The sequence below is a fragment of the Leucopleurus acutus genome (assembly GCF_964270905.1).
Source record: "Leucopleurus acutus genome assembly, chromosome: X".
NCBI lineage: Eukaryota > Metazoa > Chordata > Mammalia > Artiodactyla > Delphinidae > Leucopleurus > Leucopleurus acutus.
This window is the reverse complement of record NC_139148.1, coordinates 128,086,429-128,107,908: the sequence shown is the minus strand read 5'-3', so window position 1 is coordinate 128,107,908 and position 21,480 is coordinate 128,086,429. Positions and strand designations below refer to the sequence as shown.

Below are 21,480 nucleotides of genomic sequence, written 5' to 3'. Positions count from 1 at the left end.
CCTGAAATGATGGGATTAGTGCCTTTTTTTTTTTTTTTTTTTTTTTTTTTTGGTTACTGCGCGTGGGCTTTCTCTAGTTGCCGTGAACCAGGTCTACTCTTCATTGCGGTGGCTTCTCTTGTTGCGGCTCTAGGCGCACAGTTGCAGTAGTTGTGGCGCACGGGCTTAGTTGCTCTGCGGCAGGTGGGATCTTCCTGGACCAGGGCTCGAACCCGTGCCCCCTGCATTGGCAGGTGGATTCTTAACCACTGCACCACCAGGGAAGCCCTGCCAGACTTTTAAAAGGTTTGCCAATATGTGGGTGTGGGGTGGTATCCCACTGTGGTTCGAATGTACATTCCCCTGATATCACCGAACTCCTATTTAACTAAGAAGACTCAGTTCTGACTGCATTCCCAAGAAGTTCCTCCTTGACCCCCTATCTTGGCCCCAAAGCCCCCCAATCTGCCTCTATTAGAGCAGGGTGCACCCTGCATGGGAATTACCAGTTAACTGAACTATCTTCCTACTAGGTCAGACACTTCAAAGGAGGCCACTGTTTTACTCAGTTTTGTTTCCCAGCAAAGATCAGCTGACACAGGTCTGGGTCATAGTAGACAGTATTTGTTGATAAATACTGTCTAAACAAATACTATCGAAAATATTGTCTAAAAAAAACCCACTTGTGGTTCTTAGTCTCATCTATAAAACGACCCCCCCATAAAAACCCAAAACAAACAAAAAACCCCTAAAAAACCAAGCCTATCAATTTTATAAGGTTGTGGGGAGGCTAAATAGTACAGAGTTTGGCACATATGCCCCCAATAAATATCTCCCTTTCTTCCATTCAGGGACCAAGGGGGTTGAAAGTACATGGTCTGGCTTTAGATAGATGCGAGGATAGAAATAGGGAATAAAGTCAGAGGCAACTCTTAAGTCTAAATATCGCCTGAGATGTAACAAAATGAATTGAGCTAGTTGTTTCCCTAATTGTGAGTCACTGTATAGCTGGTAACAGGAGAGTGCGTCTGACCTCTCAGCTTGCAGGCCCACCATCATCTGCCAACACGGACTGAGGTGTGGTAGCAGCATCATAGCCTCCCCAGATGTCCACATCCTAATGCCTGGAACCTGTTGTGTTACCTTACACAGCAAGGGGGCATTAAGGTTGCTGATTCTCTGACTCTGACGTGGGGAGAGCAGCCTAGGTTATCCAGAGGGGCCCAATATAATCACCAAGGTCCTTTTTTCCTTTTACTTTTTTTGGCCACGCGGGGAATCTTAGTTCCCCGACCAGGAATCAAACCTGTGCCCCCTGCAGTGGAAGCGTGGAGTCATAACCACCGGACCGCCAGGGGAGTCCGCTAGGGTCCTTTAAATGTCAACAAGGGAGGCGGAAGAGTCAGAGTTGAGAGATTTGAAGGTGCTGTGCTGCTGGCTTTAGACACAGAGGAAGCGGCCACGACTCCGGGAAAGCAGGCGGCCACTAGAGGCTGGAAAAGGCAAGGAGAGGATTTGCCTCTAGAGCTGCCAGAAGGAACGCAGCCCTGCTGACACCTTGACTTTACGCCAGGGAGGCTAATTTAAGACTTTGGACCTCCAGAACTGTAAGAGAATAAATGTGTGGGGAAGATAATAAATCAGCACTAAGTTTGTGGTGATGTCTCACAGCAGAAACAGGAAACTAATACACAAGGGCCAATGCCATCTTCTACCATAAATATTGTATGTGCATAAGTGAGGAAAATGTGTTTCTGACAAGGGCTGTTTGACTTGTAAGGATCTTCGAGAACGTGCAGTCCATACCCTCACTGAGCAGGTGGACACTAAAGCCTCCTCCCGGGCCTCTCGAGGGGGTGCTGGGAGGGCCTCACATCTTCCAGCCAAGAAGCAGGTCCAGAGCCCAGACGGGAACCCAGGTCCCCACACGTCCCGACCAGGGTTCTTTCTAATACAGGTTTGTGACATAAAGCTCCCGAAATGAGATGAACAACTTTCTTTTGTAATTTATGCGGACTGCACTGTGGAACAGTCCATTTCAGAAGCACATACGTATTAACCACTATAAATGAATAAGCCGTGTTCTCCGTAACTACTAGAAAAACAAACTAAATCTTAATGGTCATGTCTAAACATTTTAGCTACCTTACATGGTTTAAATACTAAGCATTTAGCTACCCTACATGGTTTAAATACGTTATCGCCTTTGCTTTTAAATGACGAATTATTGCAAATAAGGAATAAACCGTATCTGAATCTGAGCCTCATGAGGAAATGAGAATACTTTGTTTTGCTGATCTTTCATCTTCCAGACATGTTTAATACAAAAGACTTTACTAATAATTCCTTAACTAAGTTATAAATCTACCAGTAGATGCCAGAGTATTAGACTCATTTCAAAAATTGGTATTCCGGCAGCATGCTTTAGTGATTCTGTGAACCTAAAAGAATTTGACTGCAATCTATTTCAACCATTAGGTTTTCCTGCGGATGTGCTAATCCTCGTTCTTGTTTGTGCTGCATGCTGCATATATTTATTTCCTTTGGGTGTCCCCAGATTTTACCTTAATGGCCACCAATGGCTATGTCCTCCAGTCAGAGGTGTATATACTCTGGAATCAATTCCTGTATTTTAAGAGCATTCCCCTTATATAGTCCTGCCTTTGCCTAATGCTCCCAAATGCCACATGAGCTGTCCACATGACTGACAGCTGCATTCTGTAGAGGGCTGCAAGTGATGAGATACTGGTCGACAGATTTTCAAACTTTTGAGTATTATTCCTTCCCCAAAACTGTGAGGAGGAGCTTTGCTGCATTATCAAAAATAGATCAGAAAGTACTATGACTATAGTTAGGAAAAACCTGTTATACTATCAGAAATAGATATGATTCCAACTTACTTGAAGGGCTGTCCCAGGAAGAGATTATTCTATTTCATTGCAGAAGGCAAAGCTAAGGCTATTCAGTGGGAATGCAAGAGAGGCAGAATTCAGTTCGATGCCTGCATACGTTTGTTTCAATGCTCTGGGACTTTGGGCAAGTCAATGAACCTCTGCAGCAACAATGCTCTCCACGGTTGAAAAACAGGGATAATAGAACACCACGTGGCCACGAGGGCGCAGTGAGGGTGAAACATAGCCGTGTCTGAAGAAGAACCTTGGAGAGCATTTCAAATACTCATAGTTTTAAAAGAGATACTTACTCATTTAAGAGTCCTATTGGGATTTTTTAAAAATGGTAAGTTTACTAGTGTAACTATTTAGCGTTCTTAGGACACGCGTAGATGAACTTCCATGGCCGCATTTGAAGAATTTTAATAATTCTTACCTAAAGAGACATCGAGTATGACTTGTTTCAACCAGTCTCTTAATCTCCCTTAATGTCAACTGCTGTGTTCTCCATCCGGAGTCTGAAAGTCTTGCGTCTCTGCAGCCCAGCACTTTTGTGAAAGCTATCCCTACTTTAATAAAGACAACTGTGGCCTGACATAGGGAACAGGCTTGTGGTTGCCCAAGGGGGAGAGGGGATGGGGGAGGGAGGGATTGGGAGTTTGGGATTAGCAGATTCAAAGTATTACATATAGAATAGATAAACAACAAGGTCCTACTGTATAGCACAGGGAACTATATTCAATATCCTATGATAAACCATAATGGAAAATATGAAAAAGAATATATATATATATTTATAACTGAATCACTTTGCTGTACAGCAGAAATTAACACAACATTGTAAATCAACTATACTTCAATAAAATACATTTTAAAAAATGAAGGTAGCTGTGGCTTAAAATCTGCATTGTTAATGTACTTAAATTTCCAATATTGTTGGGACTTGGGGAGAGCCCTATACAAGGTTGCTAGTAAGATAAAGGGCATGTGAAGTAGATCCAGGAAAAGCAAGTAAGATGGGCAACATGCACATTTAAGACACATACACAGTTACAGCCCTGGGAATAGAGTGCAATGTTTAGTTAATATATTTATTACAGCAGGTCTTTAGTCATTATTGCCATGAAACATTTGTCATGAAATTTCACAAAATCCTTTCAGCTATTAGTATTAGCTTTTTTTCTTTTCATGGAGTGACACTTTGTTAATTTATGAAATATTTACAGCGTTTACAAAAAGCAAGAGACTGTCTAAAAAATTTCTTATACATACAAAATTTATACATTTATACTACTGTATTTGAGATGTCTTATTTGGTAGACCATTAAGCTATGACATAAAATAATTTACAAAGATATATTTAATCTCTCTTAATTCACTGAAAACAAAACCATATTAGCTATAAATAGTCCTTTACAAATCACTGTAGAACACATTAATTGTTTTTTAACTGTAGCCTTAACTTTTACAAATATACTGACTAAATGAATTAGTTCAGATATCAAATAGAACTGCATTTGAAATTGCATTTAATACTACAAAAAAAAAAAAAAACCTGAAAAAGCAAACCGCTGGGTACTTCAAGTAAAAATTTGTAGAACCAGTTTTTATGCACGCCTGGGTGGGGAGGGGTGTCGAACACCACTGAAATTGAAATGCATAAACACCATACTTTCAAGAATACGCTCAACAAATGTACATCTGCGGCTTTTATTTCAAAGGATGCTGCTCTAGCGACAGCTCACACATCCAAGATGGTCAACCCGACACTTTGGCAGATCAGCCAGTTTGACTAGAGCAACGTTTGCGAAAACATTCACATAAGCAGCATAATGCATCCGACATCTTCAAACAGTGCTATAGAAGGGGTTTCTACCACCTGAAAACAGGTCAGAATCCTAGGCAAGCTCATGAAGGAACTTAGGAAACAGAACTGGCAATGTTAAAAACAATCAAATCATATTTAACTGGGCGTTATCAGTTTTTTTTTAAATATAAAAATATGCTTCTCTTGGGGAAAATACTTCATACTCCAAAATTTCAAAACGATGGAAAGCTCATCTACACAGCTATTTGTCCTTAAGTCATCACACTTACGATGGTATGAAATTTGGCAATTATTTAAACACCTTGCTTGTGGATTATGCCTTGGAAGCTGAGCTCAATTTGGTTTTGGCAGGAACACACATCTTTCACATTTGGGTTCCTTTTAGATCACCCTAAGCAACTACTATAAGCAGTTCGAGGTAAATCCATTTCGCAAACATATATTCTTTCCCCTTTAGTTAAAAATGTTGTTCCAATGAGGCCCACAAGATACATATTGTACACATAGTATTTCTGAAGAGGTAAATATAATTTAAATATTATCTTTCAAAAACTGCTTCTGGAAGGTATCAGGATTTTCCAAAACCCCATCTGGGCTCCTTTCTTCCAATTGCCGTGTAGACACTGTAGTTTTCTTGCAATATGTATTCTAGAAGGCACATGTTCAAGAGTTTAAGATTATGTTAGTTCAAGTTCTACATGGAGGCAAATATTTTAACCTACTCTGTACAGAGGCCCCGAATGAAAGTCAGCTATTTCCTTTATTAGAAGTGAGTCTGCACGTGGGGCATCATTTGCGAAGGACTAGAAGGTGAGGTCGAGGGATCGGAAAGCTTGGGAGAGTTGGCGAGCTGCAGCTCCTCAAGCCGCTTTATATACTCGTCGCGCAAGGCCAAGAGCTCCATGTAGCGCTGCTCCACCGGATTTGGCTGCTGGAAAGAAGCACAGATGTGAGTTCCCACTTTCCGCCACCATGACACGCCTGTGCCCCACATCTGCTGCGGCTGCCGCTTTCTGAACGAACTTGCTCGTTGTGGGTTAACACACATCACTTCCTTCAATACTGCGTAATTTACAAATACAGAAAAGCACAAAGATTAATTAAAAAACACCCAGCTATTTGCCACCAAGAAATAACTCACGTACACATATCCACACACATGCGTCAGCATCTTTTTAAAATGCATCAACCCGGGCACAGCTCCGGGCTCCTGTGTCACCTGTCCCTGCTGCCCGCTTTCACTCCCAGAGGCAACAACTCTTCTCAGGTTGGCATGCAGCCTTCCTTCCCGAGCAGACTTGTGACACTTTTCCTCTCAATGAATATCCAGAAACAAAGTACACCATTCTTCTCTATTTGGTGAAAATTTACATCAATGGTGGTATTCTGTACTTATCGACCGACATTGTGATCCGACTCTTTTTCGCAAGCAGATCCCAGTTGAATTCGTTGAATGAATAAACCACAGCTGATCTATCCATTCCCAATAGTGGGATATTCCCCACTATTACAAGCGACGCCGGGCCATCTTTGGACACATCTCCTCAGACTTGTATGTGAATGTTTCTCGAAGGAATTTTCCTGGTGGGTGAGGAAGGAACTGCTGGAGAGGACAGTATGGTCTTTTCAACTTTACTAGATGCTGCCCAATTGTTCTCTGAGGTGGGGAGATGACCTTATGCTCCCACTAGTGGCATCTGGTGATTCCTGTAGCTCTACATCCTCATTAGAACTTAGCAACGTAAGAGAAAGAGTTTTTGCCAATTTGATGAGTATAACATGGTATCTCATGGTAGCTTTAGTTTGCATCACTCTGCCTTAGCACATCTTTTCACATGCATGGCTGAAAGCAGTGGCTCTGACGGGCAGCCTAGTGTGAATCTCCAGTCTGCCTCTTAACAGCTGTGTAACAACTCTCTGGGCGCCTCCATTTCCCTATCTGTCAAATGGGAATAAAACCAGCCCAGACCACAGGGCTGTCGTGAGACTGAAGTTAGTCAATATAGTCTGTTCTGGTACAACACTGATGTCTTTGATTGATAAATAGGGGACTGATGGCAATACAAAGGTAGAAGTTACACCAAAATACAATGAGATTCTCCCTGGTACCAATTTAAGTACCAATTTAATACTTGGTACTTTTATTTAATATGCCTGGGATGTTAACTGTTTAAACTTTTGTATTGAGACAGAAATTACATACAGTGATGCAAACAAATCTTTAAAAAATGTTCGGCTCAATGAATCTTTGCATACATATACACTAATGTAGTCACCACCCAGGCCAAAATATACAACAGAACAGACCCTAGACTCCCTTGCCAACATGTTAAGGTTCTGAAGTGATCAAGGGCAAGCTTCTAGAAAGCTTGAGCAATATATGAGGACATTAAGAAAAAAGCTGAAAGTCTACAGAAGTGCCTTCCTTTATGGCTAGTGGCTTCTAGAACTGTCCTGCTTTCCACTGCATTAAGCTATCTGCTGAAGCTGCGAGTACCAACAAGGAAGTTGAGAAGATGCTACGCTGATGAAGAAGGCTATACCCTGGATCTGAGTTGTACTGGTCAGAATGGTCTGTATCAGAGGCAGATGCTCTCCAGGACCTGCATCTCAGAGAAGGGGGCAGGAGCCCTGGGGTTTAAGACTGTGTATGAGTTTCCTGTGGCTGCCATAACAAATGAACATCAACTTGATGGTTTAAAACAACAGAAATTTATTTTCTCACAGTTCTGCAGGGCAGGAAGCCCCAAATCAGGCTGTCAGCAGGGCCACACTCCCTTTACAGGCTCTAGGGGAGGAGCCTTCCTTGCCTCTTCTAGCTTCTGGCAGCTCTAGGTTTCCTTGGCTTGTGGCCACATCACTCCAATCATTCTCTGTTTTTACATGGCCTCATCCTGTCTCTCAAATCTTCCTCTCTTCTCTTATGAGGACACGTATCATTGGATTTAGGGCCTGACTAAATCCAGAAGGATCTCATTTTGAGATCCTGAACTTAATTATATCCTTAAAGACCCTTTTTCCAAATAAGGTCACATTGACAGGTTCCAAGTGGATGTGTCGTTTGGAGGCCACCATTCAACCCACTACGGGCTGCCAAGGCCTGATTGCTGCTTTCATCAGCGCTCTGGTTTCAGAGGTGCACGGGTTTGGAGGGGTCTCCTCCTACCTCCTAGCCCCATCCCTCTTGTTAAGTCCCTGTTCTTTTTACTGCATGACTTTGCAGAATGTAAGGTTTTTCCAAAATGCGTATTGGCATTAGAACAGGAATGCTTGGTAGAGCACCTGACACCCAGTAAGTGCTGCGCACTGCCCGTTAATATCCTCTGCCCATTTTTCTCTGAATGTGCTCCACCGAGGGCCGGACACTGCTCTAGGTGCTCAGGGTACATCAGTGAACAAAGGAGGCCCAAATGCCCACTTTTATGGTGCTTCTCTTCCAGCAGGGGGAGACAAACAACAAAGACAACCCTGTGAGGTACATAGGACGTGGAAGGTGATGAGGCCTACGGAAAAGGAGAACAGGGTGAGAGGGACGGGGACACGCTGGTTACACTCTCAACGGGGAGGCGACCAAGCAGATGCTTGAGTGTCTTGAGGCTGAGCAGGGAGCCCAGTGTGGCCAAATCAGGGTGTGTGAGCACGAGTCTTCGGTGGAGAGGCCGGGAGGTCAGAGGGGTCAGGCATGGCGTGGGGGCCACACAAGGCCTCAGAGGTCTGAGGCTTTGGGCCTTGGGCTTTGACCCCGGGGGAGGCGAGCGGCTGCCTGGACAGTGCTGAGGAGAGGAGTGCTGGCATCTGGGGGGTATATTTCACAAGGAGCACTTTGGCTGCCGTGTTGAGAGCACACTAGAAGGAAGCAAGCTGAGAATCTGAGAGTCCAGCTGGAAGGCTCTGCAGCAACGCACGGCCCCAGGCTCGGAGGCTGGACAGGTTTCTGAAGGCCGAGCCCAGCAGGCTCTCCTGACAGCCTGGGATGAGAGAGCAGGGAGACGAGGATGACTGGAAAATGGAAGCTCACCTGTGGTGACACGAGCGTTTGCTGGGGATGGTATGTTCACAGCCTCGACTGTGCTCATAGTGTCACAGGTATAGACACGTGTGAAAACCCACCGCACTGCACACTTGGAACGTGTACAGATTACTACATGTCAATTATACCTCAATGAAGCTGTTGTTTTAAAGTGGGCAGGCGGGAGGATGAGTGTAAGGTTTCTGGGCAGGGCGTGTAGGATGGAGCTGCCGAGCGCAGCGATGAGGAAACCCGCGGGAGGAGCAGGTTCGGGGAACGGGAGGTCTGTGTGGACGTGTGACATCTGCTGTGTCAGGACCACTTACCAGTAAACATTTACCATCAACAGTCCATCCTTTCCCCTCCGCCACCTTCTCACCCTCCCCAGTCTCCGAACCTCCATGCTCTGTTTCTGGCCTTGGCTATTTTGAAAACCTCTCTTTCCCATATGACTGTCAGAATCTGTTTGTTATTGTACCAGCAAGTACAATTAAGACAAGACAAATAAATGAGAGGTAAAACAATCATTTTTGCCGATGACGAGGCTATAGAGTTAGAAAACTATTAGAAATAAGAAGACAATTCTATCTAGTAATGCGTACAAAATACGTAGAGGTCATTAGTCTATAAACAAACAAAACCAATTTAGAGGATATAATAGAAGGAAAGAGTGCATTTGTGACAGTGTATCAAAGGACACAATGATGAGAAATGAAATTCGTAGTCAAGTGACTATAAATCCCACACCTCGACGTCTCCCTTGGGGAATGAAGCATGAAGTTCTAACTTTTCTATCAGAAATGACTTAAATCCCACCCACGTAAGCCTGTGAATGTCTGTCCTCGTTGTGATCCTAAGCAAAATGGGAACTGCCCGGGGCAACTCTGGTTCACAGCCACGTGGAGTGCAGAGGTCCCCAAAGGACAATACGCGACTCACGAGCAGCTGAAGGTCCCACGCAGGTTTACGTGACTAAATTATCCTTAGGCTTTCAGCATGAGCAACTTCCTCATATTACATAAAAGTACCAAGTTTGCTTATTCATAGCTTGTCAAATGTAAGCATCGGTCTGATAGTTTACCACAGTCACTGCCTGTATACCAACTGGGCCACACAACTGAGTAATGGCTTCAGTGGTTAAGGATATTCTTTTAGGTCTACATTATATAATTTGCAAAGTCCTGTGTGATTGGATTGTAATCTATTTCTGTATGAAATAATGTCCTGCATAAGATCTTTCGGGAAACCTGATGCACTTCATTCACACTTCCGTTTCCACATTTCTCCTCGATTGTTTATCATCATCGGCTTACGTTCCTGGGTGCCCCTGCCAGTCTGGGAGCTCCTTGTGGGCAAAGACCACCTCTTCTTAATTTCTGGGTCCCCCCAGTGCCTGACGCATGGGAACGCTCAGTACTCGGTAGGTGAAAACACAAGATGCCGAGCGACAACAAAGACGCGTGTAGGACCCTTGACGTTCAGAAAATCTATATAGAAAGGGTAAGCTATTTTCTTCGGGTAAATGTCACAGATCCTAAAACACACCAATCAGTGTCTCAAAATAAAAACCTCAATCAAACAAATATGCATTCCTACCCGGCCCAGTTCCATTTTGCTAAGAGAGAACAAGGGGGAGAACAAGGGGGAGAAACACATCACAGTAAGTTCTGCCAGTGATGTCCCTGCAAACTTGACTTGTCACACAATTGTCATTACCTTTGTATATCATAAATGAATTGCTCTAAATGCCTGCAATTACAAGAATTTCTCCAAGTACAAATGGGTGACGGGAGATTATAGAATCTGTACAGAAATTGTCAACATTTTCTAAAAAACAATGGTTTTTTAAAAAGCCATGATAAATGCAGAAAAGGTGAAATTTATAGGACAAACAGTGCTCATCTATATTTTTTAATCAGAAAAGGAACACACCCCATGTAACACTGCTTAGAACCCTGTAAAAATTCCCATTTCCTCTTTACTTGATATTCCAAATGCCGGAGCTACGCTAAAGGCATTCCCTCTGTGTGCTTCTCAAATCCCAAACTAAACAAGTGTATGTTCTCAAGCCCTGGAATCTGTCACTTTCCAAAAGACTACACATTTCAACCATTACGAAATTGCAAAAGGCTTTCATGCAAGCAAGCAGAGACCTTGAAACAAGAGGGCCAGCTTAAACGTGCATTTCCCCAGTGGGAAGAGAGAGCACACACACACTGGCGTGTGGCCAGCTGCCAGAGTGGAATAAACAAACCGAGGGCCAGACTGAGCACCGGGCCCTGCTGTTGCCCGACTACTTGTAGTGGGATTAAAGCTGCTGCTTACGCAAGACTGGCCTGGGACTGCAGGAAAACGTGCAAACCTTTACAGAGAGCAACCGCAAATATTGACTATTTAGAGCACTTAGAACAAATGGCTCAGTGGACATACTTCTGAGCCCTCACAAACAGGCTGGACTTTCCTTCTGAGCTTGGATGCAGTGAGGCTGGGAGAAGGGAAAGCCTGACTGTGCCTTTAATAAAATGTGCAGTCTTTCGCTTCAAAAATCAGCATTGCCATGTTGGACCGAGAAATGGCCAAATGACTGTACTATCCTTTGACAGATCAATTATCTTTACTTTAGAAGTAAAGACCTTCAGTAAAGAGCACTCTCATATTAGCTGACAAGTACATACACCTGAACAGAGAGTAGAAAATGTTCCTTTTCCTTAAAGGACCATCTCAGTCCAGTTGCTGGAAAGAACCTTCTTATGATGTCTAACAACTTACAATGATTAAAGAAAATCCTTGACAATCAAAACTCAGAAATTTTCCAGAGCTTTAAAATAGTTTACATCTTAGTAAAAATAAAAAATGTATTATTCATGTCAGGAAAAATGTAAGTTTAACACCAATCAAAATAAATGGTTTAGTGGGTCTTCCCTGGTGGCACAGTGGTTAAGAATCTGCCTGCCAATGCAGGGGACACGGGTTTGAGCCCTGGTCTGGGAAGATCCCCCACGCCGCGGAGTAACTATGCCCGTGCGCCACAACTACCGAGCCTGCGCTCTAGAGCCCACGAGCCACAACTACTGAGCCCGTGAGCCACAACTACTGAAGCCCACGCTCCTAGAGCCCATGCTCCACAACAAGAGAAACCACTGCAATGAGAAGCCTGCGCACCGCAACAAAAGAGTAGCCCCCACTCGCTGCAAGTAGAGAAAGCCCGCGTGCAGCAATGAAGACCCAACGCAGCCAAAAATAATAAATTAATTAAATTAATTTAAAAAATAAATGGTTTAGTAATTAACAATTTTTAACTAAAGTTGTGTTTAAAAGCAAGTGTCACGGATGAATGGATAAAGAAGATGTGGCACATATATACAATGGAATATTACTCAGCCATAAAAAGAAACAAAATTGAGTTATTTGTAGTGAGGTGGATGGACCTAGAGTCTGTCATACAGAGTGAAGTAAGTCAGAAAGAGAAAAACAAATACTGTATGCTAACACATATATATGGAATCTAAAAAAAAAATGGTTATGAAGAACCTAGGGGCAGGATGGGAATAAAGACGCAGATCTACTAGAGAATGGACTTGAGGACACAGGGAAGGGGAAGGGTAAGCTGGGACGAAGCGAGAGAGTGGCATGGACATATATACACTACCAAATGTAAAAGAGATAGCTAGTGGGAAGCAGCCACATAGCACAGGGAGATCAGCTCGGTGCTTTGTGACCACCTAGAGGGGTGGGATAGGGAGGGTGAGAGGGAGGGAGACACAAGAGGGAAGAGATACGGGAACATATGTATATGTATAACTGATTCACTTTGTTATAAAGCAGACACTAACACACCATTGTAAAGCAATTATACTCCAATAAAGATGTTTAAAAAAACCCATTAAAAACAGATGCTTAGTCAATAAAATAGTTGAGCCAAGTGGACTCAAAAAATAAAAAAATGAAAGCAAGTGTCATTTTTTAGTCTGCTATTTTTCCTTTCGTAATATTTTTGAAAAGCCACAAAAAAGAACGAAATAATGCCATTTGCAGCAACATGGATGGACCCAGAGATTGTCCATACTGAGTGAAATAAGACACAGAAAGACAAATATCATATGATATAGCTTGTAAGTGGAATCTTAAAAAAGGGTATAAACGAACTTAGTTACAAAACAGAAGTAGAGTCACAGATGTAGAAAATAAACTTACGGTCACCAGGGGGAAAGGTGGGGGGAGGGATAAACTGGGAGACTGGGAGTGACATATACACACTACTATATATAAAGTAGATAACTAATAAAGACCTACTGTATAGCACAGGGAACTCTACTCAGTACTCTGTGATGGCCTATATGGGAAAAGAATCTAAAAAAGAGGGGATATATGTATATGTATAACTGATTCACTGTGCTGTACACCTGAAACTAACACTACATTGTAGATCAACTATACCCCAATAAAAATTTAAAATAAAATAAAAATTAATAAAAACGTACTACATAACATTATTTAAGTCCAGAAGTGGTACTCAGTCGACATCACTATAGTTCACGATGCTCCTTCACTTACTTGTTGCTTGATTCTGGGGTTCCATCTAATGTAGTAATTCACCCAAAGTTCCAAGTGACGCATACTGGCAACTGGATATAAAACTCGATTGATTTCTTTAGTGTAGAAGGGATTTCTGAATTTGTCTTTATTACTGTTTATCAGCGACCATAAAGAAACAGTTCTTTCTGTAACTTTCTAGAGGAAAGAGAAAGTAGAAAGCCTAAGTAAAAACACACCCTGGTACACAAACCATTTTGCAGGTTGCAGCGATACAGCTGAGCATCAACTTGAATCACACATGTACATTATCCCCATAATAGCTCAAAAAGCCTTCTGCACCTGCGAGTGCCGAGCACCACTTCCCAATATTTGCATAGATAATGGCTTGAGAGCCACTGTTTCTGCCTGAAGAGAGAGGGGAAGGATGCTCTAACATTAAATGCAACTCACTGACCTAAGAAGACTATTCCTGGCTAGGGAAAACATTTATGAACAGATGGGCAGTACGCTCTTTTGAATTCAGCAGCAAGAAAAATTATCATAAGATCTCGCTGACTTTTTCCATTTTTGTGTTTGTTAGAACTACAAAATCTCAACCTGTATCTACTTGACAGCAGGCATCTAGACAAAGCGCTATGTTAATCAAACATCCAGATGTTTAATGCATCATGCCAGTATCCAGATATTTCAAACACGTGGATAACTGACTTCACTGAATCTTCAATTTTCAGTCTGGTGTCCATCATCTCATACAGATATTCACATCTTCACTGTTTTTTAATTATAGATTTTTACCCATTTTGATCCTAAGTAGAGGAAAATCAAAACTTGGGAAATAAAAGTACAAATATTAAAATTACTGAAGGCAGAATTGGAAACTCTTCCTAGTAATGACATCAAGAAGAAAGGACCAGTAAGCTAAAACTGGAAGCTGAAAAGAACAGCTTGAAATAGTGACTGAAGAAATTTTTTGAACATACACGTTTCGTGAATGTGAACGGTAATAATAGCAGCATAATTTTGCCTTCCTTGGGATCCACCTAAAACTTCACTTGTCCCTTTCTGATTCCACAGTCTACACTGCCTTGTGTTTATTGGCATGCTTGTTTTTATTTTTATACATACACACAGTTGATTTAAAGTCAAACAGCTTGACAAGGTTTGTTATGAAAAAAGTAGCCTCTCACCTTTCTCCCCCAAGCCACTGTGTTTGATTTTTAAAATTGATTTGGTTATTCGGTACTTACCTCCACCCCCGTGAGAAACACCCTTTTCTTGTTACTTGTTGACTATAAGTTACAGGCATTAACTGCTGACACTGCCACAGCGAGAACGTTCCTCCCCATCCTGCTGTGCTCACACCTTCTACCCTGCCTCAGACCCCCAGTTTACAGCGTTGCTCTGGTTAGATCCATGTTTAGGGTTTAGATTGCTATGACTCAGCAAATGCTATTCCCAGGTAAGTCATGTCTTTTCTACTCTGATTTCTTTTCCTGTTCAATTTCTGTTTTTGTTTTCCTTTAATTTAACAGCTGTCTATTCTGCTTGCTTACTTCTCTTGGCATCTATCACTCATTCAACCCCAAACTCTTCCTCCAATGTCTTTAAAACTCTGATCAGGACACTCAGCACATCTGGAGTCCCCAGGTGCATCCTGGGAGGAAGGAGCTGCCCCGGCCGCCCCCGCGCCATGCACCCAGCTCTCATTCAGGAAGTCTCTTCTGTTTCGCCCTCTGAGGCTTCCCTCTGGCCTCTCTGCGCTGGAGCTCCTAGCTTCCTGAACTCCATGCAGTCTTCTTTCTTGATGCCACGTGTGTCTGAGGACACGTTTGGTCTACTTCACATCTGGTTGACAGTTGGGTGGCGAGAGGATTCTAGGTTGAAACCATTTTCCTCTAAAATTTGGAAGGCAATGCTCCGCTGACTTCTACTTTCCAATATTGCTGCTGAAGAATTCAGTCTTCCTTATTTCTGTTTCTTTGCAAATAACCTACTCTTCTTCTCCTTGGAAGCCTGAAGGGTCTTTCCTTTCTCCCTGGTGTTCTGAGACATCACAAAGATGTGCTTTACTGTGCGTCTCTTCTTGTCCACTGTGCCTGGGCACTTGGTAGGTCTTTCAGTGTGGAAACTCACACACCTCAATTCTGGGAAATATTCTCACATTATTCCGGTGATTTCCTGCTCTTCTTTCCCTATTTTCTCTTTCTAGAACTCCTATGATTTGGATATTGGACTCCAGAACTGATCTCCTAGTTTTCTTATCTCCATTTCCTACCTGTCTCTATGCCCTACTTTTTGGGAGACTTTCACCCTCATCTTACAACTCTTCTGCTGAATTTTAGATTTCTATTGATAGCACATTTTTTTAAATTAATTAATTTCTTTTTGGCTGCGTTGGGTCTTTGTTGCTGCGTGCAGGCTTTCTCTAGTTGTGGTGAGTGGGGGCTACTCTTTGTTGCAGTGCACCAGCTTCTCATTGCGGTGGCTTCTCTTGTTGCAGAGCACAGGCTCTAGGCACAAGGGCTTCAGTAGTTGTGGTGCACGGGCTTAGTTGCTCCGCGGCATGTGGGATCCTCCCCGTCCAGGGCTCAAACCCGTGTTCCCTGCATTGGCAGGTGGATTCTTAACCACTGCACCACCAGGGAAGTCCCTTATAGCATGTTTTTAATTTCAAGTTTTCTTATCTCTAAATGTTCTTTCTAAATAGTATCCTGTTATTATTTCATGGTACCAATATTTTCCTGTCTTTCTTGGGATATTAACTGATAGCTTCCTGTCTAGGTTTCTCCCCACCCTACACGGTAACTATTTTCTCCACGCCGTTTTATTTCCCTCCTGCTTGTTGCTATTATGTAAGCTCTGAAGTCATGCGGCTTGGCAACTTGAGCTTCACCATGGGGAACCCTAGCTGTTGGTAATCTTCAGGTCCTTCTTCTTGGGCTAGTCAGTTTCTCTAGAGATGATTCCTTTTTTTTTTTTTTTTCCAAATTGAAGTGTCGTTCACGTACCATAAAATTCACCATTTTAAAGTCTACAATTCACTGGCTTTTAGTACTTTCCCAATGTTGTCCAACTGCCACCTCTATGAAGCTCTAAGACATTTTCATCATCCCCAAAGGAAACCCTGTACACATTAAGAAGTCACTCCCCATTCTCCCCTCCCTCCAGCCCGTCAACCACAAATCTGCTTTCTGTCTCTATGGACTTGTTTTTCTGGAAGTTTCATATAAATGAAATCATACAATATGTGCCTTTTTTGTGTCTGGCTCTTTTCACTTAGCATGTTTTCAAGGTTCATCCATTTGTGGCATGGGTCAGAACGTCATTCCTTTTGATGGCTGAATAATATTCCACTGAATGGATAGACCACATTTAGTTCATCTATTCATCAGCTGATGGACAGTGGGGTTGTTGACGTCTTTTAGCTATTCTGAGTAGGGCTGCCGTGAACATCTGTGTCTAAGTTTTTGTTTCAACCCCTGTTTTCATTCCTCTTGGGTACATACCACTAGCAACATCCAAGGGTTCCATTTCCTCCCCATCCTTGCCAACAGGCTCTCACCTGAAAGATAAGGACCTGCTGCCAGAATGCTGGCAGTGAGCAGGCGGCATGGGCTGGGCCTCTCACAGGCCAGCTCTTCCCATTCACCTCATCCCCTGAGGACACTCAGGTCCCCAGCCCGGATACCTACTCTCACCCTCTCTGGAGAAGAAACCTCTGTCCTTAACTCCAGAGACAAGTGGAGGTGATCTGGGGAAGCTACCTGCTCATTCTAAACAGGCCCTCAGGTTATCTTTTCTGTTTTTTCCCTTCAGGTTATCTTACCCTTCCCTCTTTGTCCCATACGCTGGTACACCCTTGCCCCAGAACCCCTGAGTCATATGGGGTTGCTGTGATGCAAAGTGGCCTGGTTCTTGGCTTCCCCACTGCTGGTTTGCGAGTCACTTTTCTCAAGTAAAGTTATTTCCCACTTATCTACTTAGTTTCCAGCTTCCAAGTTTGTTGCTGTGTCTCCTTCCTTATTTCCCCCTGTTCTTGTGGGTTTATGCCTTTTAAAAAAAAATTTCCCTTATTGATATTTTTATGGCATTTTGGGAGGGTGACCTTGCATGCCTTTAACAGCCATTCCTACTCTAATAGCTAAGATATGGAAGCAACCTAACTGTCCATCAACAGATGACTGGATAAAGAAGATGTGCTAGGGGCTTCCCTGGAGGCACAGTGGTTAAGAATCCACCTGCCAATGCAGGGGACATGGGTTCGATCCCTGGCCCGGTAAGATCCCACATGCCGTGGAGCAATGAAGCCTGTGCGCCACAACTACTGAGCCTGCGCTCTAGAGCCGGTGAGCCACAACTACTGAGTCCGCGTGCCACAACTACTAAAGCCCGCGCACCTAGAGCCTGTGCTCCGCAACAAGAGAAGCCACTGCAATGAGAAGCCCGTGCACTGCAATGAAGAGTAGCCCCCGCTCGCCACAACTAGAGAAAAGCCCGCGTGCAGCAACGAAGACTCAATGCAGCCAAAAATAAAATAAAAATAAATTTTTAAAAAAGAAGAAGATGTGCTATGTATATACAATGGAATATTACTCAGCCACTAAAGAATGAAATAATGCCATTTGCAGCAACACGGATGGACCTGGAGGGTATTATACTAAGTGAAATAAGTCAGACAGAGAATGACAAATACTGTATGTGTCCACTTATCTGAGGAATCTATAAAGCAAAAGTGAGCAAATGTAACAAAACAGAAACAGACTCACCAATATAGAGAACGAACTAGTGGTTACTAGCGGGGAGAGGGAAGGTGGGAGGGGCAAGATAGGGGTGGGGGATTAAGACGTACAAACTACTAGGTATAAAATAAACAAGCTATACGGATATGTAGCACAGGGAAATATAGCTGTTATTTTGTAATAACTTTAAATGGAGTATAATCTATAAAACTATTGAATCAGGTATAAGTTGTACACCTGAAACTTATACAATATTGTAAATCATCTATACCTCAACAAAAACGTCATTCCTACTCCCTGAAGGCAAAGTCAGTGTCTTACCCCTGAAATAAACACGATACACTCAATAACCCCTGGCTGAAGTGAAAACGCCCAAGCTTGGGGTACAGAATAAGAAACTTTGCATTAACCACAAACCAAGCTATCAAATTCTTTGTTATTTCACAGCAGACTAAACACATTTTGGTGAGTCTTTAGCTAAAAAGATGTTAAAGATGTTAAAGACTCACCTGTTTCTCTCGAGCGGACTCACAGTTGTATAAGAAAGTACCAAAGCGGCAACTGTACAGATGATCCAAAATTATAATCAAAAACCGTTCATTGAACTCAAAAGCTGTAGGGAACTAGACGAAAACAAACAAGCAAACAACGCATGAAAACTTGGGGCGGATCTCACACAGAGCCGGAAAGAGGTGCATAAATGCTCCAGGAGGACAGCTGAGGCTGTGGTCTGCGGCGTGCTACAGCTCACCTGTTGGTGCTTTGCACAGGGCTGAAGAGCTTAACTGAGCGTCAAGTAAAGGAATAAAGAGGGAAAAAGGGAAAATAAGCCCATTTTCTGGGCTCTCCTGAGCGTACAGGACACACAGGATGGTTTAATTATTTACGGTAGTCTAAGGTAGCAGACTCGCCTATACACAAATGCCAGTGTAGGATGAACTGGAAAAGACGACTTGCTATTGTCAATTATGCGGCTCCTCCACCAGCAGAGAGAGTACAGTTAAATAGTAAAATTTTAAAACTTTATTATGAAAAATCCCAGTCAATATAAATAGTAGTGAGAATTAAAAAAGTGAACCCCGTGTACCCATCACCCGGCTTCAACAGTTATCTGCACGTGGCCAAACTTGTTGCATCTCTATCCCTACCCTGTGTTACTCTGAGGCAAATCCCAGATATTACATCAAAATATTTCAACATTAAGTCAGATGTATTTTCATCCTAATATCTCTTACCTGTTTTGACATCTGCCATACACAATCAACAAACTGGAGAAAAATAGGAGATCGGTCAGCGTCGGCGTGGTTTTTATCGCCATGACCTATTCTCTGAAAGGAAGTGATGATTTGTTTTAATCTCTGGGTACAAAACTGAGGAAGCATATAACTCACAAAGTGTGACAATCACAACTCAGCAATCTGCATTCTAAACGCCAAGCTTCCCAGAGAGTGAATAGTATTTTTTTTTCCCATGGCAATACAGAAAATAACGTATGGTTTCAAAATAATGGAAATTAAGTATATAAACTTCTATAATATATCAATACAAACTGAGAAAGCATCATGATGCTATGTGAACGTGACAACTATTTTATCCGATTGGAATTTTGTACAAGTCGTGGGCAGCTGCAGGTAGTTAAGTTACCAGTTGCTAAGGGACCAATCCCAAAGTTTCAAGTCTTGAAACCATGTCCAAAAGGGTGTGATTATTATAATTAAAAGTTCTTTAAAAAAAAGGTTCTTTCTCAAAAACAAGACAAAAACCTCACCATTTATTCATTTACTAAACAATGACTCTTTCTACTTGACGATGCTATTCACACTACTTGTGAAATTCAGATGAAGGCTACAAGGCTACACAGTAGTGTTTCTGAAACTGTCTATGGATTCTCTTCATGAGAACCATGTGGGGAACTTGTTCAAAATGCTTATTCAAAGGGTGCCTGGAAACAAGACACCCTTTTAATAGGAAATTTAATTTTAATAGGCTCTTTAGGAAAATAGGAAATATGAATTTTAGTAGGTTCTTTTGGTTTTCAAAATGTCTATCAGAGAATAGTAAAAGCCTCAACAAAAAGTCTAGCATTTCTACAAAATATTTGGCTCTAATAGTTATAATATTAGTTGAGAAAGGAGTATCTTCCTTCTTTTGCACAATTTCAATTTAAACACTTTTTGTATTACTTTCAAGCGAAACTATTAATAGTGCAGATGGACAAACATGTCTCCTAAAAAGACTGGCTAAACCCAAGGCGTCACACATTTTCAAACCTGCAGAGTGTTTTTCATTACACTCCTCAGATTTTCTTTTTAAAAGGAAATCACTGGTTTCACAAATAGTTTTTTTAATCCCAGATGGTGGTGATCAGACATTTAAAAAACTAGCTTTATTGTTTACTTACAGACGCGAATTTGTGTCCAAAACTGATCCATTCTTTTTGGACCAGTATTTCAAAGCCCTCGATGCTCCGGTAATAACTGTCCAACATCAGCATGGCCAGGGACGTCAGCTGGGCAGTCCTGTCCCATCCGTCGCTGCAGTGCACCACCACCGAGCTCTTCCCTGAAGAAACCCTGTCTGCGACCTGGATGGCTCCCGTCAAAACGAGCTGCCAAAGAAAAACATGCGAGTCAGTAGCGAGCTGGAAGGGACTGCTTGAATTTGAACTGATAGCTTTTAGCCCTAGTTAAAGTTCGTTTTAAAATACTATTAACGTCTAGAACAGAAAGAGTTCTGAAAACGGAAGGCCAGAAGCTGCAGGGTCTGTTGCTTTTCCTCTAAAGAAACTGCCTTCGAATGCAAGTAGGTATTAAAAAACAAGACAAATACACGAAAACCAAACCGCATTTCAAGCTTTCTTTCACATATGTGATTGTACGAGTTCACTAGGGCTGTCGTAACAAAGTCACACAGACTGGGTGGCTTAAATGACAGAAATGTATTATCTCCCAGTTCTGGAGGCTGGAAGTCCAAGATCAAGGTGTGGGCAGGGTCATGCTCCCTCTGAAGGCTCTAGGGAAGGACCTGATCCAGGCCCATCTCAAAGCTTCTGGTAGTTCCTTGCCTTCTGGCAGCATAACTCCAATCTTCAGATGGTATTTTCCCTGAGCATGTATCTGTGTCCGAATTTCCCCTTTTCATAAGGACACCAGCCTTATCGAATGAAGGGCCCACCCTACTCCAGTCAGACCTCATCTTAACCAATCACATCTGCAGTGACCCTATTTGCAAATAAGGTCACACCCTAAGGTACTGGGGGTCAGGACGTCAACATATAAACTTTGGGAGGACACAATGCAACCAATAACAGTGATCACATTAGAAAAATCACTGGCCCAAGAGGTCCAGTCTAGACCTTAAAGGCATGATACAATGGAAATCACCTTCTGGCCTTTAAATCGACAAGATATGAACTCTTATGTGGCTCATAAATTGCGGAATCCTCACCTGCAGATAAACTGACAGCCTCTAGTAGAAATCTGAGACCTAGCAGTGACT

General features: G+C 42.6%; 1 protein-coding gene across 2 annotated transcripts in view; it reads right to left on the bottom strand.

Moving 5' to 3' along the window:
* Positions 1-3,974: 3,974 nt before the first annotated feature.
* Positions 3,975-21,480, bottom strand: part of MTM1 (myotubularin 1) — a 98,971-nt gene continuing 81,465 nt past the window's right edge. The window contains exons 11-15 of one of the 2 annotated variants that reach the window (XM_082864106.1): positions 20,384-20,590; positions 19,218-19,310; positions 18,492-18,605; positions 13,262-13,438; positions 3,975-5,629 (exon numbers count right to left, since the gene is read on the bottom strand). In XM_082864106.1, the coding sequence (XP_082720232.1) occupies positions 5,462-5,629; positions 13,262-13,438; positions 18,492-18,605; positions 19,218-19,310; positions 20,384-20,590 (759 nt within the window). In that variant the 3' untranslated portion in view covers positions 3,975-5,461. The remainder of the gene's footprint in view (positions 5,630-13,261; positions 13,439-18,491; positions 18,606-19,217; positions 19,311-20,383; positions 20,591-21,480) is intronic. The other variant, XM_082864107.1, reaches the window with a different exon arrangement.